General features: G+C 30.4%; 2 protein-coding genes across 2 annotated transcripts; both read right to left on the bottom strand.

The window, feature by feature from the left end:
• Window positions 1-4,440: 4,440 nt before the first annotated feature.
• LOC102664846 (stamen-specific protein FIL1) lies at window positions 4,441-5,228 on the bottom strand. Its single transcript, XM_006599564.4, has 2 exons — window positions 4,918-5,228; window positions 4,441-4,599 (listed from the first exon to the last, which is right to left on the bottom strand). Exons 1-2 carry the CDS (start codon window positions 5,186-5,188, stop codon window positions 4,589-4,591), a joined length of 282 nt encoding a protein of 93 aa, XP_006599627.1. The 5' UTR covers window positions 5,189-5,228; the 3' UTR covers window positions 4,441-4,588.
• Window positions 5,229-7,639: 2,411 nt separating this feature from the next.
• On the bottom strand, window positions 7,640-14,635 carry LOC100814235 (probable methyltransferase PMT16). Its single transcript, XM_003548165.5, has 6 exons — window positions 13,502-14,635; window positions 10,730-10,940; window positions 9,718-10,018; window positions 8,865-9,257; window positions 8,683-8,760; window positions 7,640-8,210 (listed from the first exon to the last, which is right to left on the bottom strand). Exons 1-6 carry the CDS (start codon window positions 14,183-14,185, stop codon window positions 7,979-7,981), a joined length of 1,899 nt encoding a protein of 632 aa, XP_003548213.1. The 5' UTR covers window positions 14,186-14,635; the 3' UTR covers window positions 7,640-7,978.
• Window positions 14,636-21,117: the final 6,482 nt, after the last annotated feature.

The following is a 21,117-nucleotide window of genomic DNA, read 5'->3' on the forward strand; positions in this document are numbered from 1 at the left end:
TATACTAATAATGAATATTTTTGGAATAAAAAATCTAGATGTAGTTATTTGTGTTTTTTTTTACTGGAATAGTAGTTATTTGTGTTTTATTATTACTTTTTGCTCCTCTTTTTTTAATTACAATTTGGAGTTTTATTGTGCGAACTACCAAGATGAATTTTTAATTTGATTAACGAAAAGTACTTATTAATAGAAAAATTGATTGAAGAACATCCTAAAATTAAAGAATCTAAAGAAATTACAAAATGTTCTTTTTGTTAAAAAAAATTTATGCTGTTTGCACTTTTGAGGTTCTTGAGTTTTTAAAATAAAGTAATTTTTGGCGGCTAAGAAATCATTTTATCCAGAAAAGAAATTCACAAGAAGCAATTTTCGAGCTGTTTTTAACCACATAAAAGTAAATCTTTAAAAAAATAAAATAAACCTCACATCATTATTTAATAGAAATATTTGACCAAAAACTAAAATCATTAACGAGTATAAAAAAGTTTGGGATTATCACCGTCAAAATTTAATTTAGAAACTAAAAGGAAAACTTAAAAAACTTTAGAGACAAAAAATATAATCAATCCTTTTATCCTTATTTATACATGAGAAAAGTAAAGTCTTGTTACTTAGACGTTATATTTTCTATTTTTTTATTTTTCTTAAACCAAACATTCTAAAAATTTACTATATTTCTTAATTATTTGTTTCATTCACCTTATTTTTCTTTTTTTCTACTTTCATACACACATTTTTTCATCTCTCACCAAACAAACCTTTAAAGTTTTTATTGGAACGAGGAAAAGAAGGTAGGGAAGGAGAAAAAAGTTTTAAATTTTCATTAAAAAAAAGTTGAAAGAATGGAAATTTTAAGTTTTCACTTCTAGAAGTAAATTTTCCTTTTTCTTTTCTTCTCACTTTTTTCCAACAAAAAAAGTATTCATATTTTTTTCTCTCTATTTTTTGTCCATCTAACCAAAATTACCATTAATATTTATCTTAAACTTACCTAAACAAACTTAGGCCATTTGCAACATGAGATTCCTATCTTTGTTTTCTTATTAACAACCTTCCAAACAAGATTTTTTCATTGAAACAAATCTTTGTTGAGTTCTTATTTAGCACCGATGCTTTTTTTTTATACACAAAATGCACCTTTTCTTTATTAATAGTAGTAATAATCGTATTAATATTATTAATAATTAAAGTTTCTAATCATTAACTTGATAAAATATAAAGATGTGGAGTTATTGGTAAGACTCATTTAGTAACAAATTCATATGTGTTGGGTTAGAGAGATTGGATGTTTATAAGATGCTTAAGGTGGAAATGATAAAAATAAGTGATATGTACAAGTTAAAACACTTAAGAATCTTAATAAGAGCTTTAAAAAAATAATCCTAATGAGTTGAAAATGCTATTAGATAGGGTTTGTGGATTTACGGTAAAATAGTATGCTATGGAAAAGGAGTAAAATATTATTAAAGTGTATCTCATTTCACTCGTTCGGAGTTTATTTCAAACCTCAAAGTGAACATAGACGTATAGGGTCTCAATTAGATTGTTTAAATAACAGAAGAGACTCCTTTATAATGTATTTCTTGATCAGAACCATCAATATAATAAAGAGTTAAGATGATTGCACATTACCCTCTAGAGTGCAAGTGCACTTTAGAGGAACTTTCTCCTTGTATAGCCCTAAAAATATTAAGAAGGAGGAAAAAACAATAAAACATTCTTTTTAAGGTATTTCTCTTTTTCAGATAAGCGCTGAAATATACGAATTGGTATGGATATTAACTTTTCATACCAACTCTCGTTTTTGGTCGAAAATAAGTGATTACTTAATGAAAAAGTAGATACTTTAGGTGAGTATGACCAGAAACATGTACATGATTTGGTACAAAGTCTCAATTATAATTCAACTAAACTATGCGCCCATTTCAGACTACGAAATGTAAAGTTACAGAGCAACAATTTTGCTTAAAAGAAAAAAGACAATACAATACAAAAATCAAATAAATCACCTTAATATATTACACCTGCTGCAAGAGGAATGAGATCTTAATTAATATGTTCGGTACAACATTTCTTCTTATTTTGGGACAAAGTACAATGTTTTATCTTACCTCACTCTCTGCTCTAATTAATGTTCATCTACCATGAAGATGATAGCCGAAAAGCTGTAGATACTACACAATTTAAGTTTCCACATACACTTTTTCAAATATGAAGAATGTTGAACCTCACACTGAATTTTTTACACAATAAATTAAAATAAGGAAACCGTGTAAATTATCTGTCAAAAGGAATTTGAATTAATAGTCCATGCTAAGTAGTACGATACTATATGAATTGCTTCTTTATTTTTTATACTGGAAATATGAATTGCTTATTTTATAAATTAGTGAAACCACCATTAATTGTAATCCTCCCCAGCCTTGTTATGAGCGAGCTTCGTTTTTTTTTCCTTAAAAAAAACTTTTAAAGTTCTTATTTAGTAGAAAGAAGCAAATAGTTTTATTGAACCTATTTTGTCACTGGTGCGTCTATATTAGTACAAATATTGGTATTCAATGGGGAAAGAACGTGAAAATATTCATTTGTAAAGTGAGGACTTTAATGACAAAGTAAAGACAGAGAATTAAACCTGTATGCTTATGCAACTGAGAATTTAACTTGGTGAATCATTCTACTTGTCATGGCATAAGTAGGGGCTGTTGGGCTGGTTGAAGGATTGGACCCACATATCTTAAATAACGAAAACAACTAGTGATAAAGGATATTTGAAAAAATATGAAACATTTAAAGTGTGGGTCTATCGTACATTGGTTCATCAAATACGTAGCGGTCCCCTAACTCCGCAAGCAAATGTTAAATTAATGACTGCAATAGGATAAATATGTGGAAACATGTTTGGGTTGACAAAATATTTTCCGTTTTTTTTCTTTTATCAATGGGAAAGCAAAGAAAAGGAAACATGAACAAACTAGGGCTTAATGAAAGTAGTGTCCATAGAATCAGCAACTAATAAAAAATGTAAATCACTAGGGTAGTTGGGTAAAACAGTGAAACCAACATCCATATTCCATGGTAGATCCCTTGCTGGCCAACCAATCAGCACACGAGTTGCCTTCATGCAAGGTATGTTGCAGCACGACCACCTAGTCCTTAGCCAAAAGATCACGAATTGCATTAACGAGAGGAGCATGGTGGTGAGTTGAGGAAGCTATCAACTCAATAGCACACTTTGAATCAGTTACACAAATGATGTCTTTAAAGCCTGTTTGCCAAGCCAGCTTAAGCCCATTGTAGATTGCATGAAGATCAGCTGCAAGGAAAGTGTTGTTAATGATGTCCCTGACGGCCTGATTCAAGCGGGTGCTAGAGCATATATTCAGATTCCAGTTACCTTCATTGAAGATATCTTTAAGCAAAGATATGGGTGCCATGCATGTAAATGTCAAAGGCTTTGAAGTCTCGTTCTATACTTGGAGACTTGATCCTTTTAACTGCTTCCAACATACTCGGTAGTAGGATTATCATTTTTGTTTCTTTAGCTGAGTTATGTTTTGCTGTAATCCTTTCCTTTCTTGCTGCGGATTGGTTGTCATTTGTAACATGCATTGCAGCTGGGGAAAGGGTTCTGTGTAACATGTTTTATTTGGGTTATTTTTGTTTTTGTAAAAATTTAACACAATTGAAAGTTAGGATATGAACTTAAAATGGGAGTGATCATGAGAATAACATTCCTCATTTTATTGCACAAGTTTTCATCTGGGCTCATGAAATGTAGTCCTTTACTAAGTCCAACATTAAGCCTTGATGACATAGTAAACGGTGCATTCTACTTGACATTGGCCCAATACTCGTTGCAGGCTCGTAACGTTCACCCGTACAAAAATCCGATTTACTTACAAGACAAATCATTGATTTACCCTTAGTGTCGAATTCACTCACCAAAGAAAAAGTTCACTTTAAAATATTCATATGTTTAGAGGGGATAATCAGCACGAAAGTATTTGGCACAAAAATGTGACAAATAGAAAACTGATATATCACCTTACTACATGGGTGGTTAAAAAATGCATTATGTTTTTTTTTAATAAAATGACCGGCTATGAATTCGTAAAATTGGTTTGGTACTAAACTAAAATATTTGTCTCATATATCCGATGTAAAATTCACTTTGTATAACTAGTCCAATAATAATTTCAGGTTAGATGGTCACCTTCATTTCCCTGCCTTGTGAATGCTCTTGATGTGAAAAAGGCAATTCTTTTGTATTCAATTGTATTTCTTCCTTTTTTTTATTTTTATTTCATTGGTTTTAACACTAATAGTTAATCAAAACCTGTCATTTGGCCATTCAACAACTATTAATCACCAAGAACATAAAACTAAATTATAGAATACTCAATATGTTTCTAAAAGCCAAAAAAAACTCACTTCTTTATTTCATTGTATTCATCTCCTTTTGCCATGCATGGTATAGCATGTTTCTCCAAGGACATGGAAACCAGATGACATTATAACTAAAATATAGAAGAAAACAGAGAGATGGGGTTTCAGCCTTATTCTCCTACCATCCGCTTCATATGCTCTAATTTGCACCTGTAAATTAATTTTCAAGAGTAATCATATTGAATAAGAATAAAATTAAGAAGAAAAACTTGGTAGAATATGATCATGTTTAAATAAATTTTTCTATACAAGTACTTGTTGAAAAAGAAAATAAGAAAATAAAATGAAATGGGTTTCTTCCATGAATTAATTAATTAAAATCAACTTATCACTCTCACAAATATTAATGGTTTCATCTTACAAAAGAAATTCAATTCATTTTACTTCTCATTTTCTTTTCTCATGAGTTTTTATGGAAAAGTTTATCCCAACACTCTCTAATGTTAAAGAAGAACGTGAGAAGCATACCACAGCTAAGGGATGGAATTTGACACTGAGAAGCGAGTTGAGAAGCAATCCTAATGGTGTTGCAAAGGCAGTCACGGTCCACAGCTTGAAGGGCATTGCAGCATGTAGCATTAGGGTTTGTGTTGACACCAGGCACCACAAATGGTGCACAAACATTGAGGTCACTCAGCTGGCTTGAGCAGGTGCTGCTCTGTGTCATGGCCATTTGTGTCTCATGTGACACAACCAAGAGAAGAATTAAAGAGAGGAGAGACTTTGTTGCTGCAGCCATGACTTCAATTTAAATAACTTTTGGTTATTAATTAATTTGTTTACTAATCCCACTGTATATGATTGTGTATGCATGGTTTGCATTGAGTAGTGTCCCTATTTATGGTGAATTTTGGAAGCAAATTGGCTTGTTCATTTCGTGAGTCACCTGCCTTGAGAGGTTTTCTGATCATAACTTTGGTGTTGGATCCATGGCAACTGCATGTGACATGAGGATGATCATGTGTTCAATCCTTTTTCTTGTCTTCCTTGGCTTATCTCCACTTTCTATCAAGTCCGATATATAGTTCTAGTATAGTTTAATTAGGTTAATGTGTGCACATATTTGCTAACACTTAGGGTATATGTGGCAGAATAAAAACATAGGCATGGATAGACATGGATAAAATTTATGCAATGGAAATAAATTATATGTTTTTTTTTTTACAAATAACTAGAGAGAAAGGAAGAGAATAGAGAAAAATAATAATATAACATATGATATATGTAATAAATAAATTAAGTGTTATGAAAAATATTAAAAAAATTGAATGGAAAAAAATTTCAAGTGTTAAACAATATATACCTACCACTGGATTAACCATTACTTATTAAAATATGGAATTGAATTTATTTGGAAAAAAACCTGGACATTTTTTAAAGCTGTTTTTATTTAAAAGCTAAAAAAATTATGTTGTTTGATAAAAATAGTTTCGAAAACTGTTTTTAAAACTACTATCTCTTTTTTTAGTTTTTTCAAAACCAAAAAACTATAACATCTCTATGATCGATGTTTGGGTTTTTTACTTTTAATTTTCTATTATTCATGTTCTTCCTTGTATTTTCACATCTTACTTTTCCACTTTTACTCTCTAAACATCAGTTTATGAAAAATGTTTCATAAAATAGTTTTTAAAAAATAGACTAAGAAATTAAAACACAATTAAACACACTCTTAAAAATACTTAAAAATTATTTAACATGTAAAATATTATTTTGAGAATGATTTATAAATACTCATTATGCTTAATATTGATTAAAACACTGAGTAAAATAAAAACTTGAAAAAATAGTTTTTTTTTGTTGTTGAATAATTAGTTAGAGAGGAAGAAAATTCTAATTTGAATTGATATAAATGACCATAAAATATGTTTCAAAAATAAAAAAAAGACACATGACTGCATAAAAATGAAATACCTAAAATAAAAATTTTATTTCAAGAATAAAAACTTGAATTTGTACTGTATGAATATATTATAACGTTAAAATCTTAACCATTTATTTATTAATAATTATAACTTTTATTCAGTAAAATGCAGTTCTAACTTAAAGTCAAGTTAATTTTATATAAATTACTTTCCTAATTTGGAGAAATGATTGATGCATATATCCTTTGAAATCACATATCCCCACTTTTGGGTTAGGCTGCATAATTGAAGTGGGGCTTGCAAAATATGAGTTACAGGCAACCATAATTACTGTGTTGAAATTTCAGTTGGAAAAGTTCAAAACTATAGTTTAAATAAAATCATTAGATAGATTTTTACGTAAATCATAATATTACAAAAAAAAATAACATCATATATCAATAATTTGGCAATTTGGGGATTGATTTGTAATAATTTAATAAATAATACTAGCAAAACTTTCTAATATCCGTACAGAGTTACAGTAATCAATCCAGAACAGTTATTAAGATATACATCTATTTAAAGGTTCAAAATAGGCTTTTGTTGGGTACTCAATTTTCTAGTCTTGCATGCCTTATACGCCGCCGAGTTGGAAAATGATGAATGTTATATCTTTTGAGATCATATATCCCCACATTTTGGGTTGGGTGGCATAATTGAAGTGGGGCATGCAAAATATGAGTTATTTAGGACCAATTACATTTGGTGTTTCAATTCTAATTAAAAAATTAAATTAAGATTTTAATAAAAGTTAAAACATATAAATTTTAACTTAAATCATAATAATACAAAAAAAAAATCATATTTCAATAATTTATTTGATATCCGATTATCCTCCATTATTACAAGATATGTTTAATAAAAATCAAATTATGTAAATATTACCAGTCTATAGTGATTTCATAATACGTCCTACTAACAAATGATTTTATTAATGTAAAGATTAATATATAAATCAATATATAAAATATTGGTATAATTAATACTGATTTATTAATGCAAAGGTACTGCAACTATATTAATAATTTAATTTTCGTTAAATTAAAGATTATATTAACAGCAATAATTTTATTTTAACTTTTGACATTTTTGTTCAGTTAATAAATATCTTTAGTGTCTTTTGATACTTTTCAGCAAAAATAAAAATTGAACACTAAATTAGACACTAAAAGATCTATAAACGTAAAATGAAGCACATATAAAGGATATATATAATTTTTATCTCCACCTAAGGATATATAATAACATTATGATTATCCAATCTTCGTTTGGGTTTTCATTTTCCAGTGCCATAATATATAGCTATATATCAGGCAATCGACTCCATTTAAGCTACTGTTCAAATCATGACAACATCGCCAATAAAAAACATGAGATCAGTTAACTCTTAATTTGTTGAGGAAAATATGGCAGGTAAACTCTGGAATCCAGAGTTTTGCACAGTTAACACTGAATTAGCAATCAACAAAATGTGCTTGCACAAGCCCCAAAAGAAAAAATAAATAAAAGTAAAAAAACAAAAAGAATAACAATAAACAACTAAAGAAATAAAAAAAGAAAATTAGAGTAGCAAAAGAGAAAACCTAAAACACAAGGGCCTCTAAAAAACTAAAAAAGTGTATTTAACTATTCTTGTCGGAAGCGGCTGGAGCTGTCCAATAATTCTTCACAGCAAATAAAAGTTTCTCCCTTTCAAGAGGCCCATCTTCATGGTCCACAATTTGACTGTCCCAATCCATGCCATTGACTATACTTTTTACCTTTACCAATATATCAACATCATCTCTGATGATCACACTTCCTTCAGGTCTAAGAATCCTATCCATCTCTAACAAAATGTCTTCCAATTCACATCTACAAAGAAAATGTAGATTACAATTAATGCTATGCACTTCTAAGATCATTGGTAAGAATAAATTATATACACTTTCAAGTTATAGAATAAAATTCAGTTGCTAACAATCACCATAGCATATAGAAAAGTCTATTTTTGTTTATATCTAATGCATGTGAAACTTTTGAGAATAATCCCCCTATTTTATAGTCTATGAGATTGTAAGCATTTTATTACTTTAATTCATCACTTTACAACAACCCCCACTTTAATCTTTACAAATCATCATTCAATTTTGTCCTTTTCATTACATTTTCCACTAACATTAAGCACCAAAGTAAATGGTGTTTAGGAAAAATTAGGACTAAGGTAAACCTTGCACAAACTTTGAGTTTGATTTAATAGCTAAATTTTCAATCTTTGTTGTAATTTTCAGTCAAACATTATCTTAGAAACTAAAAGACGTCACACAAAATAAATGTATACTAGTACCTGTCATTGTAGAGGCTGAACAGTGAATCAGCATGAATTAAGTCATAAGTTCTAGGATAAGTAGACATTGCTTCACACCTGAAACATAATTGTGGCCACAAGCATTTCAGAACTTAGAAGAAAAAGAAAAGGGAGAGAACTTCATCAAATAAAGACTACAAGAGAATACTGAATGAACTAACCAATTATGGTATGTTCCAATCAACCCCCTTTCATAAATTGCACCAAGTGTGTCAACCTTAGCCTGGACAGGAACCACATTCATCACCCAAACAGGTAAATCTACAAGTGCAGCAGCAAATCCACCCAAGTAAGCATTCATGTCTAAAAGGTTGCGGTATCTCCCAGCTTTTCCTAGTTGATTATTAGCCTTCTTATAATATGCTACCCTTTTCTTCCACAGTTCATTATCTTTTGAGAAAGTTTCGGGATTCACACCCTTTATGGTCCCCCGAGAAATCCTTGGTGGGGTGGCTTTTAGTCTTTCAGGCCATTTTTTCAATGCCCCGCCTGCAGTTTCTTCTTTGCTGGACACTTCAGGCATAGGACTCAAACATGTTTGCATATCTGTGTACCTGAAATGTGAAAAAAAATTAACAAGTTAAATAACTCACCAAGTTTCATTAGTTTCATTTGAGTTTTAAAATAAGAGTTTAAGAAGTATATGATTGTTATAATCACTTATAAGATAGTCATCATAAAAGTTAATAAATTTATCATGATAATTTATAATTGGATCACAATCTTTATAATTAGATGTTATACTCTTTACACTAATAATATATAGACTATTTACTCTTTAAGTATGTTCAGATGGTTTAAAAAATCTTTATTTAAATTTTTTTATTTAATATATGACTTTTGACATGTCAAATTATAATAAGATGACAGCATAAAAAGTAAAAGCTCTTTACAGTGCATGCACTGTTTTCTCAAACTTATTTACAAGTTAATTTAACCAAAGATATAAAACAGATGGAAAATATTTCCTTGAAAGAAATCAACACAAGGATAATGGAAAAATGAAGCACATACCAGGCCTTGTCAGGGTTATTTTGTGCCTTGCAGAAAGGTCTGTTTTGAGTGAGCTTACGATTGGATTTGCAATCCAAATGGTTTTTGGCTTTCTGCCAAATGGCTATATCATCCTTCTCCACTAGCTTGTTCCAGCACAGGCTTTTAGCTGCATTCTCAATTTTGGTCTGCTCTTTATTCAAATCCTCCTTTGTTCTTTCCCATCCTTTCCAATGTTTCTTCCACCGGATTGGTGGCCCAGATAGAATCCAATACCCACCAGGGCGTAGAATTCGATCAATTTCATTCAGATAAAGCCCATCTAATTCATCAAGTGGGAAAAAATTAAACCAACACTAGTTAATGTGGTTGAATCATGAAACTTCATTCTTTTTAGCTTCAACGATTGAGTAAATTTCATTGACACTCCCGAGATTTTGTCAAATTATCTCCTGTACTTCTCCTTAATTATTATTTTATCCTTACGCTGTTTTTGCTTAATTGTTGAAATACATAACCTTAACATCCTCAAAAACATTATAACATTATAGTGCATACCCTATTATACAAGAAATGTACCTCTAAAAAAAAGTAGCGTCAAAAAGGTAAAAAATCATGTGCATTCTCAAAATACTTAAGCAATTGTCAATATAATTTATTCTTAATATGTTTAGTCCCTCCAATGATTCTAGTTCTTTAAATTAAAAAAAAAATTGTCTTTCTACATTTAATTTTTTAAAAATAATCTATATTATCATTTAGTAATAACGTGATATGCATGTAAACGTGTTATATAAACAAGATGATATGTGAAGTAACATGTCTACATACATGCATGTCCCAATATCATAAGACTATTTTTAAAATTTATAAAAATTAAAACCAACCAAAAAGAATTTAAAGAATCAAAACCAAAATTCACCATATTACAAATACTAAAACAACTATTAAACATTTATTATTATTATTCTTTTGATAAGAGGCCAACAAACAATAAATAGTTGTAATTTGGTATAAGTGAGAATAGTAATACCATATTCAGCCCAAGGAATGAGGCATCGAGAGCAGTGTGCCATGTCAAAAGCTCTAGAAGGGAAAGGCAACCTCTTTGATGCTAGGACCCCAATTAATGCAGGAACTCCTCTTTCAAGAGCAAACTGAACTTGTGCTTCGTGGGTGTCCCTTGGTGCAATTGACACTGTTATGATGTCACGTGACAGAAGATAGGCTCCCCAACTAGCAACCTGCACCACCAAAGTTTTAGATAATACTATTAAAATTTGCCCTATTACACAGTTCGATCACCAATAAAATTCAGTTTCGTAGATTTGTTCTTGGCATATGAATAATTACAAAATTAGATTCTTTTATATAAAATATAACTTGAAGATTTTGAGTCACTAGCTAAGACTTGTTTAGTTTTTGCCATACATATATAGCAAGGTTGCAGAGTATGAACCAAATCTAAAAAATAATCTTCTCAAGATGTGATCGGGACATCACATATAATTTAACATGCGAACAACAACAACAACAACGCCTTATCCCACTAGGTAGGATCGGCTACATGGATCAACTTCCGTCATAATGTTCTATCAAGTACCAAATCATTAATTTCGAGATCCTTTTTGATAACCTCTTTTATAGTCTTTTTGGGTCTTCCTCTGCCTCGAATTATTTGTCTTCTCTCCATCTGGTCTACTCTCCTCACTACAGAGTCTACCGGTCTTCTCTCTACATGCCCAAACCACCTAAGTCTATTTTCCACCATCTTCTCTACAATAGGCGCTACTCCAACTTCGTACCCCATTGCCCAGAGGTTCTTCGTTATGCGAAGGTATGGGGGAGAGATGTTGTACGCAGCCTTACTCTTGCATATGCAAAGAGACTGTTTCCAGATTCGAACCCATGACCAACAAGTCACCAAGGCACAACTTTACCGCTGCACCAGGACTCATCCTCAAGGAAAAAAAAAAGAAAAGAAAAACAAAATTTCTAGATGGAATAATTAATCCATATTGCATAGTCATGATATGGTCGAATGGGTCGCGTCGCTCATTTCTAGGTGCCGCTCAAATGCAAAGACAAAATACAGTATAAGAAAGAAACCTTCCATTCTCTTGTCCATTTTCATATTGCTTTTTAATCAATGGCGCAAATTAAGCACAAGAAACAAAGGCCACAGATATATGACTCAATATGCAACTATATAATGACTTACTTTTATCATATGTTAAAAAATTAATTTTTACTTGTAATAATAAATTGGTATGTCAATTTTTTTCCCACGTCATTTTATGAGTTGTGAATTATAAATTCTAAAATTTAAACTATTAATGAGTCAAGGGTGTTTAGTGGTGGAACAAAATGTCAGAGTTATTATAAATTTTTTGGCACTCTTATATTCCCACAAATAAAAAATATTATTAAATGAACATATATAACTCATTTTATTACATTAGAATCCTACATTTATGTGCTCAGCTTCAAGATCATATCTAAGTTGAAGGTCCTCTGATTTAGGTCATGATGAGTAAAATTTCTACTCCCTGATAAAATATTTAATTTAATACAGAAAATATTAACTCCATGCTGATAACATTAATCGTTTTTGTAAAGGCCAGGCAGCCAGATACACTTGCTTTGGATTCATTCATTTCAAAACGAAATAAAAGACGAAAATTTGATACGAAAGAAACGAACAAATTACACACACATCGTTACAAAAATTATCCAAAAAAACATCCTCAGACAAAGACAAACTCAAACTCTATCTCAATTTCAAATTTGGAATCTAATGCGTTTCTACGAGTCCCTTTCCTCAGTTATTACAGTTAAAACAGTGAGTCTCCTACTTACCCATTTTCTGAAGTTACCACAAACATAAAAGAACATCAATAATAGTTCACACCCGTGAATTAAAGACACGACCTCATAAGTTGTTGTAAGAGTAAAGGGCCATTTCTTTTTATGGTGCATTGTAGTACAGACCCTTTAATCTGAACTATTTCCTTCAAGAACTCAATGTTTGTTTTCTAGTAATAGTAGTTAAGAGAAACTAAAAATACCGCTAACACAATAAATGCCATTTTTTTGTACCCAAAAAATAAATGTCATTTTTCACAAACAATTGAAAAAATATAATCAATTTATTAAATTATTAGTTTCTAAACACTGATCAATTTAATTTTCAAAATTACAAAAATATTATTCTCATCTCTCCAATAGCTAAATGTCAGTATATTGTTTTTCTGTTTTTTATTTCAGACATTGAAATAATAATCGTGTAGTAATGTCAAAAGACCAAAGCAACCGTTATTTCACCTATTTGATTATTTCAGGCATAAATTGAATTATAAAAAAAAGAATAATATAATTTGTATTTCTCAAATAGATATACATCAGAATTTTTGTTCTCACTTTTATTAATGATTTCAGATACTAAAATAATAATCGTTTAGTAACGTCAAACGACTAAAATAACTATATAAATTAACACGTAATCATAATTTAATTAAAAGTTTATTAATGTTTTTTAGACTATCATCAAATTATATGTGACAAATTTATTAATTTTATAATAATTAACTTATAGTGTATTGTTATAATATCACCGAAACGGTGGAAACAGCATGATTCTTGTACCAAAAGTAAAAACACCAACAAGGACAAAGAGGTTCAGAAGACCTCTTTAATTAGTTTTTCAAATAAAAAACGTTTTGTAATGTAACCATAAAAAACGTTTTGTAATGTAACCATAAAAAACGCAAAATAATAAAAAAGAAGGAAGAAAAGGCGCACGTACCCCACAGCCAGTGTCCACGGCGGTTCTGACCGTGCCGTCACGGAGGTTGACGAGGTCGGCAATGTCGTCGATGTACTTATCGGCTCCGTCGGGGAACATGGTGCCGCCTCCGGGGAAGTGGAACCTGTCGCCGTCGTAGCGGATCCAGTTCTGGACGGCCTTCTCCACCGTGAGCTCGCGGTGGGGCACGTTGGCGTACCACGCCACGTCGCGGCTCGCCGGCCAGGGGAAGGGGTTCCGGTAGCCGTGCGGCGCGGGGACACGGCATTTCAGAACCTCGTTGTTCCTCGGACAGTGTCGCTCGCGGTAGACCATTCTTCTGCGCGAGTATTGGAGGGAGCGCGCGTGGTCCTCGCAGGGGGTGTACTCGCTGAGCGACACGTGGCAAGGAGGGAAATGGAGGGTGGTCGAAGTTGAAGGATTGAGGTTTGTGGAGTTGTGATGAGATGAAAAGTCTAATAAGTGAGTAGTGGTTGTTAAGGTTGGGTTTTGAGGGCATGGTGTTGTTGTTGTTGTTGTTATTGTTGTTTTGGTGGTGGTTCCTTGGTATGCACCGAGGAGGTAGGAGACGATGCAGAGAAAAGCCAGGAGGGTGTAAAGATTGGTTTTTTTGAAGAAGGTGGTGGTGGGTTTGGAGGGTTTGGCTGTGGGGTGGTAAGGCGAAGTGGAATCGGCGTTGAGCATGGTGGTGGTGGTGGTGGTGGTGGTGGTGGTGTGTGTGTGTTATTGTTGGGTGTAAGAGTGTGTTATGTTATGTGTAGTGATGATTGGAAGACATGAGGGGGTTTAAGTATTGGAAATTAGGAAGTGGAAGGGTTACTGAGTGTGTGTTGAATGATGGAATGCTTATGCTCGTGTGAGGGTTCAGAAGTGGGGCCTGGTTTCGAGAAAAGTGAAAGGGTGTGTCTCGCCAATGCTTGGGTGTGTTTCTGTTGCTGGAGGGGAAGGGTTGAGATGATTATTTTTTACAGCTGATAACTATGTAGCACAAATTGGATTTATGTCCTTTTGGAATAAGATCTGTTTCTTATTCTTACTAACTAGATCAAGTATATAATCAATAATAATGTATTTGACTAGGGATGCATGATGACAATTACTACACTACTGGAGTTTTTTTTTTTTTTTTTTTTATATATAGGTTGAAGTTGAAGGCAAATATAAAAGAATGTAGGATAATTCATGTATTATACTTAATTAATTAAGTTAGACTTGTTTGCTAATTATTAGTACTTTTTTTATGAGGAAGTATTATTACTAGTATACTGTACTACTATGGTATCTCAACATTATTTCAAAAATAATAAAATATTACTCCTTATTTTGTTATATTATATCCTTATTTTAATTTATTTTGTAAAAAATAATTTATGCATCGAAGAATTTGAAGAAATTTTATCATATTAACTTTTTTTAAAAATTATTCATCAAAAATTTTATAGGCGCTAGTAACTTTTTTTAAAAACTTTTTATCAAAAATTTTATATCTCAACATTATTCATCGAAGAATTTGTGAACACATATATGGCTCTCTCACAATTACATAATTTTCAGATATTATAGGCACTAGTAAATTATATCATTAGATGCTAATTAGTTGGCTATATAATTCTGGCTACTTAAACTGCAACTCGATTTACATTTCTTCCTCTACCACTTACCATGGATCATATAGCTTAAATTTGGATATATTAACTCATTCTTCATATTCATCAGTATTTGTCTTGAATAATGAATTTTTATATACTACCACATTAATTTAAAATAATTTATGATCTACTTGAAATAAAAAACAACTTCAGATTTCAAAGATCCGTTGCTCTAATTAATAACCATTTAAGAACCGTACGTTGATCTTAATCAACAGTAACCATTGTTGTCAAAATGATTCAGATTTCAGAACTCTCGTATCTTTGAATGGAAATGTATTCGCCAATATTTAAGTTTTACATAACCATACTATGCGAAAATTTTGTATCGACCTGTTTCTTAGTAAATGTATATGACTATCCAATATATACGGCTACTTAAATAAGTTATTGTCATGGGTCTTATAACCTACACATAAATTTAATTACTTTATACAAAAATTTACTTAATATTAAAATTACTAAAATAAAGGTTTAACTTAATTTTATGAGTCTTACAATTTATTAATTTTCCAATTTCATAACATGAAAATGCATTTTTTATTCTTATCAAATTTTTAAGCAACCGACCCTGGTATAAGCAATGCTACGTTATATGCTTCAATGATAAATTTTGACAAGCAACATTGTTTAACTAGGCCAAATGATATTTTAATTCTTTAACATATCTTTTTATTCACTTTAATTTTTTATTTTTTAAAAATTAATTTTGATTTTTTATATATTTCAACCGTTTTAATTTGGTCTCTATGATTGTTGTGTGGTTACTTATGTTAATATGCTTAACAATATTCTATCTCTCTCCCTCAAAAGATGTGTAAACCATCACCAAAATCCAATTCACAAAAGGAGGAATCCACCACCAACACCATTGATGCATGTCACCCCTCTCGTGCCTACACCATTTGCGCCACTGCATGCCTCTACACAACGCAAATATGGTGGCCCCACTTAAGGTTGTGAAGAAGGAGCTCGTCGTGAGGAGTTTGCCAGTGCCATGAATGCTCTTGTCGATGAAATTTGTGTTTCTCTGTTGGTGGAGTTAACCATCTCTGTCAGCGCAAATGACGCACTACAAGCTTTGGGTTTGCAAGAGATTGGAGTTTGTGATTTTCAATTTAAGAAAAAGAAAAAAGATGAGGATTTGTGAAGGATGAAATTGGTTTTGAAAATGTGAAATCTGAATTTTAGTTTGATTATGAAAGTATTATAAGTCACAATATCAATCAAGGCTAGGGTCTCATTGTAAAAGTTAGGAATTGAAAACCAACATCATGAGATTGGGATTAAACATCCAGGATTGGAGAAGGAACATACATGATTGAATTAGAAAAATATGTTTGTACTAATTTTCTAGCAACTATAAACCGCTGAAAAATGGTTTGTGTTTATTAAAAGCTAAAGGTTATTATTGACGGTTTTAAGCCGCCAACAATCGTTAAGTTAAACTTTTTTTACATTAAAATTGAGGTCTGTAATAGAAATAAATGGAAAGAATCAATTCATTTTAAAGACATAAAAAATTAAAACAATCTTTTTAAAAGATATATATATGGCCAAATTAAATAAAAAATGAGATAAATGATGATAAAAAATGTCATATATAACCCTTAACTTAAAACAACTCTCGTAAGCAATGGCACATGCCATGGCCTAAATGTTAATATGGTCCTGTCTATTTAATTTCTATAAAGAGAGATATATAGATACACAATTTTCACATGATGTAATGAATTCAAGAGATAACATGTTTTTTTTTATCTTTATACTTTCAATTAAACCGTAGTAAAAGTCCTTATATATTCGTATCGATGAATTTGATTTTGACTTTTTAAAATTAAGTAAATTTTGTTAACAATGATAATATAGAGAAGAAAAAGACGGGTGCAAAAGGGAGATGAAAAAGTTAAACTCTATCCCAATAATGCAAAACTGAATGTACAAGGAGAAAAGAGAGAAATATAAAGTGAAAAACAATAAGACTAAATTACCTTTAAGAATAAGTTTTAATAAAATACACATTGTTTAACAAATTTAATAATTTTTCTCTAAGAATTCATCATTTTTTTAAAAGTTAGCAGAGACTAAGTTTATTTGTTATTTTATTTTAAGATTTAGAGACCAAATTCATTAATATTAAAATCGCCAAAGTAAGGCTTTTACCACGCTTAGCTTTTACCAACTTCAACATGAAAGAATGCATTTTCATTACCTTCAATATCGCAATTCTTTCTTCCTCAAATGAGGAACATAGTCAATTATTCAATACAGTACCACTATTTGGTTCCAGAAAGTCTAAACGAAGACTAACGAATTAATCATACGAACAATTAGGTGCTTGGTAACCGTACGGTAGGGTCTGAGTGCATTATTCTTTTTCACTAATAATTCAAACTTCTGTTTGTACAATTTCGTGAACAATATTTTCGTGACATTTAACTTTTTTCTTATTTGGTATATGATTTTCCTTTCATTTTTATTCTTAAGTTATAGTTAGATCAAACTTCCCAAAACTTCATATCATGGCTCCTTCCTTTTTCATAATAGATGGAAATTAGAGAAACATGAACTCATTTCCAATGAAATGTGTTTTTTGTTTGGTGCATTTTGAATTGAAGAACACAAAATAGTTGCAATAGCAATATAATTTTTAAAAAACATTAACTATGCCAACCAATACATTTCACGAGACATCTTGCGTGTGATCATGGTTTAATTACTCTTGGATCCAAATCACTTATCTTCCTTTTTCTTTTTCGTTTTAGCTCCTCTAATAAAAATATTCTACTGATAGATTATAATGATTTAGGTAAATATATATCCTATATATTAAGAGGCTAACCTATCAAAGAGTGACAAATAATGTTGTGTATTTATTTATTATGAGGATTTAATTTTTGGAATTTGGTCATGTGATTTGGGTTTAAGCCTAACAGATTGGATGAAATGCGTTGGTTAAGTGAATCAAAGGACAGTTTATGTCCTCCCTACCATGTGCATACCAAAGATGAAAATTAGGTACATGTTCATCATTGGGCTAAGATGAGAAATATATAATTGAGGTGGTAGAATCTAAATTCTGAAATCTTTGTGGGGGGGGGTTAATTCTAGTGTCCTTATATCAGCTATAAAGACTACAAAATTTAAGTCAGTTGTCAGCATATATAAAAAAATAATATAAAAGGTGATGAATTAGAATTAGAGAGTGTATACACTATGATCTTGTTAGACTTATTTATACGTGGTGATGTGTGAGAATTGACTATTCATAATTGAGTATCTCTATGTAAGTGTTTATTTTGCCAAGAGGGTGAGAAATGTGCTTTTATCCTGTCCTTATATTATTTTTTGTTTAATAAATCAGGAAACTTTGATAAAATATATTAGATATAAGTTCAAATATGTGTTATCATGAGTTAATTAACAATTATCTGACGGTAGCAAGACTGGAATGTGTATTTAACCCTGATCCCAAATTCAGTCAGCCATATTCTTTTTTCTTAGTTTTTTCAATTTAAATCAAGTACTACAAATGAATCAATTATTCACGAATGTGGACATTTTCTCTCACGTCTAACCAGAGATACAACAGGTCAAGTAAAGAATACAATGGGGGAATATATCGACCTCAAACTAAGTTAATTAATTAAATCATAAATAAAGAGCCAGCGAATTAGTTTACAAACTAATAATATATATAGCGGCCAATAAATTTAAATTAATAACACTTAGTTGTTCTTTGTTTGACGGTGGTGGCGGTACTTATTTCACAACGTAGCATTTAATATATATTATTTTTATTATTAAGTTTTCGTTTAAATTGTCTCGTAAACTTTAATAACTTCACTAAATTTTCAAATATATATCTAAGGAGTTTTGTGTTCGAGTCATATATATTTAAAGAGTCCATAATAGGATGTCAGTTCAATGTTTTTTTTTAAAAAAAAAATAAGTTCGTATTTATTAAATAATTTTATTTTTAAGTTTTTAATTAATGTTCTATGTTCTAAAAATACTCATTTACTAATATTTTCTATAAGCTTTTCCCCACAAGTCTCTGTTTCATTGATATTTATGGGCACCATCATGTTGATTGTTGCCTAGGAAGTATGAACAGATATCTCACATGCATCCAACAAGCTGACAGTGAGAGAGTTTGGTATGGGCTGTGATTTCGCACGCCCATGATTTATCTTCTCACTTTCCATTTTTTTTTATAAAAAACATCTTTTTGACGGAATTTTATTTCTATTTTATTAATTTTGTGTAAAAAAATAAAAAATTGAATAACAAAAATATCTTTTTGTTGTGATAAATATTTTACAATTTTTTTTAACTCAACAATATTTTTTGGTAGCAAGATTAACAAAACTCAAACAAGTTTGCATTTTGTTAATTTTTTAAAATAATATAATATAAACTAGTTTTTGTTGAATCAGCAAGAAGCCGGAAAAAAAAGAAGCAAAGATAGAAAGAAAAAGAAAAGAATAAGAATTTTAGTATTAAAACCAATTAAATATAAGTTTTATGTGAAAAAAATAAAAGTAGTATAAAACTGTAATTTCAAATTTTAAAATTTATTTTCTGAATTAAAACAACCTGTTTAATCTTATTTGTCCAAATTTTAAATTATTTGAGATTAATTATGACCATTCTATTATTTAATTAAAGATTAGGGGTAAAATGGTCATTTCAAGTAAAATTTTGTCAAAAAGATTAGACAGAAATCTTCTGTGATTAATAGCATTATTTTAGACCTTTCTTAAAAATAATGTAAGGAAAATTGGTTGTGAAAATTTTGAAGTTTAATAGAGTATAGTAAAAATTGGTATTTTAGAAATTTTAAATTTTAATTTAGTTTATAACTTAAAGCAGTAAACCAAATTATTATATTTTGAATTTAGATATTTTTATTAAAATTATTTAAGACTTACAAGTATAATTTATATTATCTTTTTCATAAAACTTAATAATATACGCATTATCTGCAGAAACAAAAATTAGGGACCATAAAGTAGAAAATGTTCAAATAAAAATTTCAGTGACTGCCCAAATTTTTTATATCTTTTAATTTTTTTTAGTCCTTTAACTTTTTTTTATCTTTAATTATAGTCCCTTGACTAAAAAAATATTTAGAGACTAAAAGTAAAAATTCTAAAAGGTTTAGGAATTAAAAAAATAATAAATCCTAATTATTAATATAAACTAGAAGCATTCTGCTATTTCATGACTTTTAACACAACCACGATTCTATTTCTAGAATCATTAACATTAATTAAAATAGTACCCAAAAAAATATAAAAAAATTATAGTATGCTCAGTGGAATCATTAAATGAAATGAATTCTATGGTTTTCTTCAAAATTTGACATTATGATGTCGTGGCTCATCTCTCTATCTACTTCTGCTTTTTCCTCCATTAGAAAAGAAGACTTTGTACAACACATGGGTTCGTAATGATCTACGTGACTTGTCACAAAAGAAAAAGCACGTAGTTACATATGTTGACCATACTGATAGCTATAGGGGTAAGAAAGTTAGTGTCATTAAAGAATATGAGACAAATAAAATAACTAAACAGTGAGAAAAGTGTAAGAAGAACAAAGACTGCATCATTCGCCTCCATGCATCGTTCGCGACCAGCTTATATCAATTAAGAAATCGATTAAACTATTGGAGAAAAAATACCAAATCAGATTATCACTTAAGAAGCAATAGAATGGCCTTTATAAGGTACACAAAGGAAAAAAAAAGAAGAGTGCCAAACACAAATTGACATATATATGTAACATTAATTTAATAGATTGTGGTCTATCATTCATGGCCTATAATTTTTCAAAGTAGAACACCGCCAATGGATTGGGTTTTGTTTGGTGTCTAATCTTCACTAGAACACGCAACATGCTTTCAACCACAAAGTTTGACCTTGATGCCTTTGTGGGCTCGCTTGTATAGAAATGACTATAAG

The sequence above is a fragment of the Glycine max genome, chromosome 16 (genome assembly GCF_000004515.6).
Source record: "Glycine max cultivar Williams 82 chromosome 16, Glycine_max_v4.0, whole genome shotgun sequence".
Lineage (NCBI taxonomy): Eukaryota > Viridiplantae > Streptophyta > Magnoliopsida > Fabales > Fabaceae > Glycine > Glycine max.

What these genes read in the sequence shown, in the direction of transcription:
- LOC102664846 (XM_006599564.4), bottom strand. Translation starts at nt 5,188, where the DNA reads ATGGCTGCAGCAACAAAGTCTCTCCTCTCTTTAATTCTTCTCTTGGTT.
- LOC100814235 (XM_003548165.5), bottom strand. Translation starts at nt 14,185, where the DNA reads ATGCTCAACGCCGATTCCACTTCGCCTTACCACCCCACAGCCAAACCC. An exon ending in CATTCCTTGGGCTGAATATG is followed by an intron (nt 10,019 to 10,729) that starts GTATTACTATTC and finishes TTGATGAATTAG; the next exon opens with ATGGGCTTTATCTGAATGAA. An exon ending in ATTGGAACATACCATAATTG is followed by an intron (nt 8,761 to 8,864) that starts GTTAGTTCATTC and finishes ATTATGTTTCAG; the next exon opens with GTGTGAAGCAATGTCTACTT.